This window comes from Dipodomys ordii, unplaced genomic scaffold, assembly GCF_000151885.1.
Source record: "Dipodomys ordii isolate 6190 unplaced genomic scaffold, Dord_2.0 Scaffold12, whole genome shotgun sequence".
Classification (NCBI taxonomy): Eukaryota; Metazoa; Chordata; class Mammalia; order Rodentia; family Heteromyidae; genus Dipodomys; species Dipodomys ordii.
The window spans coordinates 29,553,646-29,557,200 of NW_012267228.1; the positions used below are offsets into that span (position 1 = coordinate 29,553,646).

A 3,555-nucleotide genomic window follows, 5' to 3' on the forward strand; every position below is an offset into this window, starting at 1 on the left:
GATAAGGGAGCTAAAAAATAGAATGGAAGAAAGACAGCCTCTTCAGTAAATGGTGCTGGCAAAATTGGTTAACAACTTGTAGAAAACTAAAGCTAGATCCTTATATATCACCCTGCACCAGAATCAACTCCAAATGGATCAAAGACCTCAGAGTCAAAGCAGACACTCTGAAAACATTACAGAACGGATTAGGAGAAACCCTAGGTCTCCTTGGCACAGGCCGAAATTTTCTTAATAGAGACCCAGAAGCACAACAAATCAAAGAAAGGCTGGATAAATGGGACTGCATGAAGTTGCAGAGCTTCTGCATGGCAAAGGACATAGCCAGCAAGATCAATAGAAAGCCCATGGATTGGGAGAAGATCTTCACTAGCCATACAACGGACAAGGGTCTCATATCTAAAATATACCTGGAACTCAAAAAATAAATCCCCCAAACAACAAATCCTCAAACAACTGCCCAATAAACAAGTGGTCTAAAGACTTAAAGAAAAACTTCTCTGAAGAGGAAAGAAGGATGGCCAATGGACACCTGTAGAAATGCTTAACCTCCCTAGCCAAAAAAGAAATGCAAATCAAAACAACATTGAGATACCACTCACTCCAGTTAGAATGGCTAAAATCAAGAACTCTAAAAACAACAGATGCTGGAGGCGATTTGGACAGAAGGGAACCTTACTGCATTGTTAGTGGGAGTGTAAACTTGTTCAACCACTTTGGAAAGTGGTTGGAGGTTCCTCAAAAGACTCCACTTAGAGCTCCCATATGACCCAGCAATCCCACTTTTGGGCATTTACCCAAATGTTTACAAACAAGACCACACTAAAGCTACCAGCATAGGACTATGTTTCTTTCTTTTTTTTTTTTGAGGGAAGACAATTTTTTTACTGCACCCCCTTGTCTTCTATCTACTGTCCTTTTTGTGTATATTAATTTGCCGGGAAATGCAGTGGCTTCTAGGATCTCTTGAAAGTTCTTGGCAGGGAGTTTGCACTATTCCGGTGTGTATGGAGTAGGAGGAGACAGTTATCCAATCTTTCCTCTATCATATTTCCCATTCAAATGTGTTAAGTCTCATTAAAGGTCAACTTACCATGTTCTGTTTCTATATGTTTTGCTATTTCCATGCTGCAACTAATTTTGTGCTGTGCTACTCTCTTATTGTGTGTAGTTTATTACATGGTATTGTGCTGTAGTTCTAAATCCTGCAACCAGCTGCTAAAGGGGATGACTAATCACATTGCATTCATTTCTATACTGAATAGCCTTCTAAACATGTCAGTGGTATATTTCCAGCGGAAGGCCCAGCCTTCGTATTGTGTTGTGTTTTATATATGTGTGTGTACAGGATTTTGCTGATTTTATGCACCTTGGTTATTTATCTTTAGAATTTGAAGGGCTGACATTTGGCTGTACAAATGTGAGGATAAATATTGGTATGGAAATAAATTCATGCCTTCCTGGGCATCTTTGTTTATTTGCACATAAAATTCCTTTAGACATGCCTTTCCTTTGTGAACACTTTTCTAAAAATGGATATGTGTTCAGGGAGAAGGCAAAAAGCTGGGGGGGGGGTGGAAGATCCTTCTATTTGTTAAAAATATTTAAAAATGAATAGTTATGCTCTGGGCATCAGAATCCAAGGGCACAAGTGTGTGCCTTTTTAAAAAATTTGTCTTTCTGAAATGTGCATGAAATAATGATTATCTTTCTCCAGGTTAAAACAATATTTGTAAGAGTTTTTGTAGATACCCTTTTTTACGCTGTCACTGTATAATTGCATTTAATAGCACATTAGCAGTCGAAGGCACAAAGACAGAGCGGCTGGAAAGCCCCCGAAACCGAAGTACAGTCCCTACAATAAGCTTCCTAAGGCAGCACATCCACTGGGGGTGAGTGACATCTTTCTTTCCCAATAGATAACATGCTTTCTGTAATGTCCAGTCTGTGAGAATATACTTTTTGGAAAGGGGTGGGGAGGGGAGAATGTCAGTCAATAAGTGGTGTAAATGTACCTAAGATATCAAAATTGATTTTAGTGAGATCTCGATACTGCCATTGGCCCAATGATTTATGTCAAGCCTTTGCCCCATTTTAGCCACAGCTTAGTGTCTTACCTATTTGCGTTCAGATCCATCATTGAGTACAGCCAAGGGAGAAAAGATCAGATTCTTTCAATTCTTTAAGGGAGTCGCCTTGTGAAATCCGGTCTTGATGTGAGTGATGATGATAATCAAGGTAGAAGGTCAATAAAATACAACTTCTTGAATTGTCTTTTGAAGATTTTCAAGACAAAGCATTGCTATTGTACTCTCAATGGTTTGAGATGTTCAAAATACAGTCTCAAGAGGATGACTTTGTTTTACTTAATCCTTCATCCAAGGGAACTATAGAAGGCCTGGACAAATATATCCTGCAAAATGCCCTCTTTCATTACTCCAAAGTATGCCTTGTAGATGATACAGTGTCCTTGTGTAGAGATGACTAGGGTTATTTGGGAGGGAATCAGGGAGAATTGAGGAAACCTTCCAACATTGTATCTATAACCTATGACTGGTTGTGTGTGTGTGTGTGTGTGAAACCTTCCAACATTGTATCTATAACCTATGACTGGTTAAAGGGACTATCATTTCTATCAGACTCGGTCCTCAGTGAAAACGGAGGATGCCGGATTGTGCATTTTGAAATCTGTCTTTCTCAAATAGATCTTTTCATAGTTGGTGCTGTTGTGTACATGGACACATGAAAATATAGCTATAAGAAAGCTGTAGTCATTAATTAGAAGATGCTCGTGTCAGTATTCTCTATTTTTATGCAGATGGAACCACTTTTTTAAAAAAATAGCAATAGATTTAGCTGCAGAGGAGAATGTGAGTTCTGTGTGGAGCTGGTTTTTCAGCACCGTAGTCCTAGTGAGCTCTGTCTTAACCAGCATAGAAGTGGCTGAAGTTTGTAAGTGAGTAGAGCACTCAAAATCCAGTTAATCTTTAGAATCTCCCTCTGGACTGTGGCCATGTTACTGCTTGTAGAAGTGGAAACATTCTCCCCAGGGAGAAGTATCTTCTTGACTTCCTAACCTGGAAATATTGTTTGTTATCATAAAGCAGGATGGAGAAGAGGTGGTGAGTATTTGCATAGAGACAAAGGGGAAAGTGTCAATATTTGGAGAAGTGTTTACTCTTTTTTGAAGAAGTGTTTTGTTACTATTTGGTATTTCCCTTGGATTGGGCATTGTCTGTGGTGCCTGCTCAGTGTACCATTGAAAACAACAATGAACCTCTTTTTTTAACCAGGGTCTACTCTGTGATGGTTAACAAATGTGTCAAGGGTGGCACAAATTTTCTCTATATTTTATATTTCATTTGATCATCTTTTCTTGGTCATTTATTTTATTTTATTGTTGTGCCTGTCCTTGGGCTTAAATTCAGGGCATGAATGTTGCCCCATGAACTTTCTATGCTCAAGGCTATTGCTCTACCACTTGAGACACAGTTCCAGTTCCAGCCTTTTGGTGATTAATTGGAGATAAGAGTCTCAAGAACTTTCCTGACTGGG

General features: G+C 39.1%; 1 protein-coding gene across 1 annotated transcript in view; it reads left to right on the forward strand.

Annotated features, from left to right (window-relative positions):
• Znf385d (zinc finger protein 385D) overlaps positions 1-3,555 on the forward strand; it is a 680,575-nt gene that overhangs the window by 662,831 nt on the left and 14,189 nt on the right. The window contains 1 exon segment of the mRNA XM_013010375.1: positions 1,791-1,892. Coding sequence (XP_012865829.1) covers positions 1,791-1,892 — 102 coding nt within the window.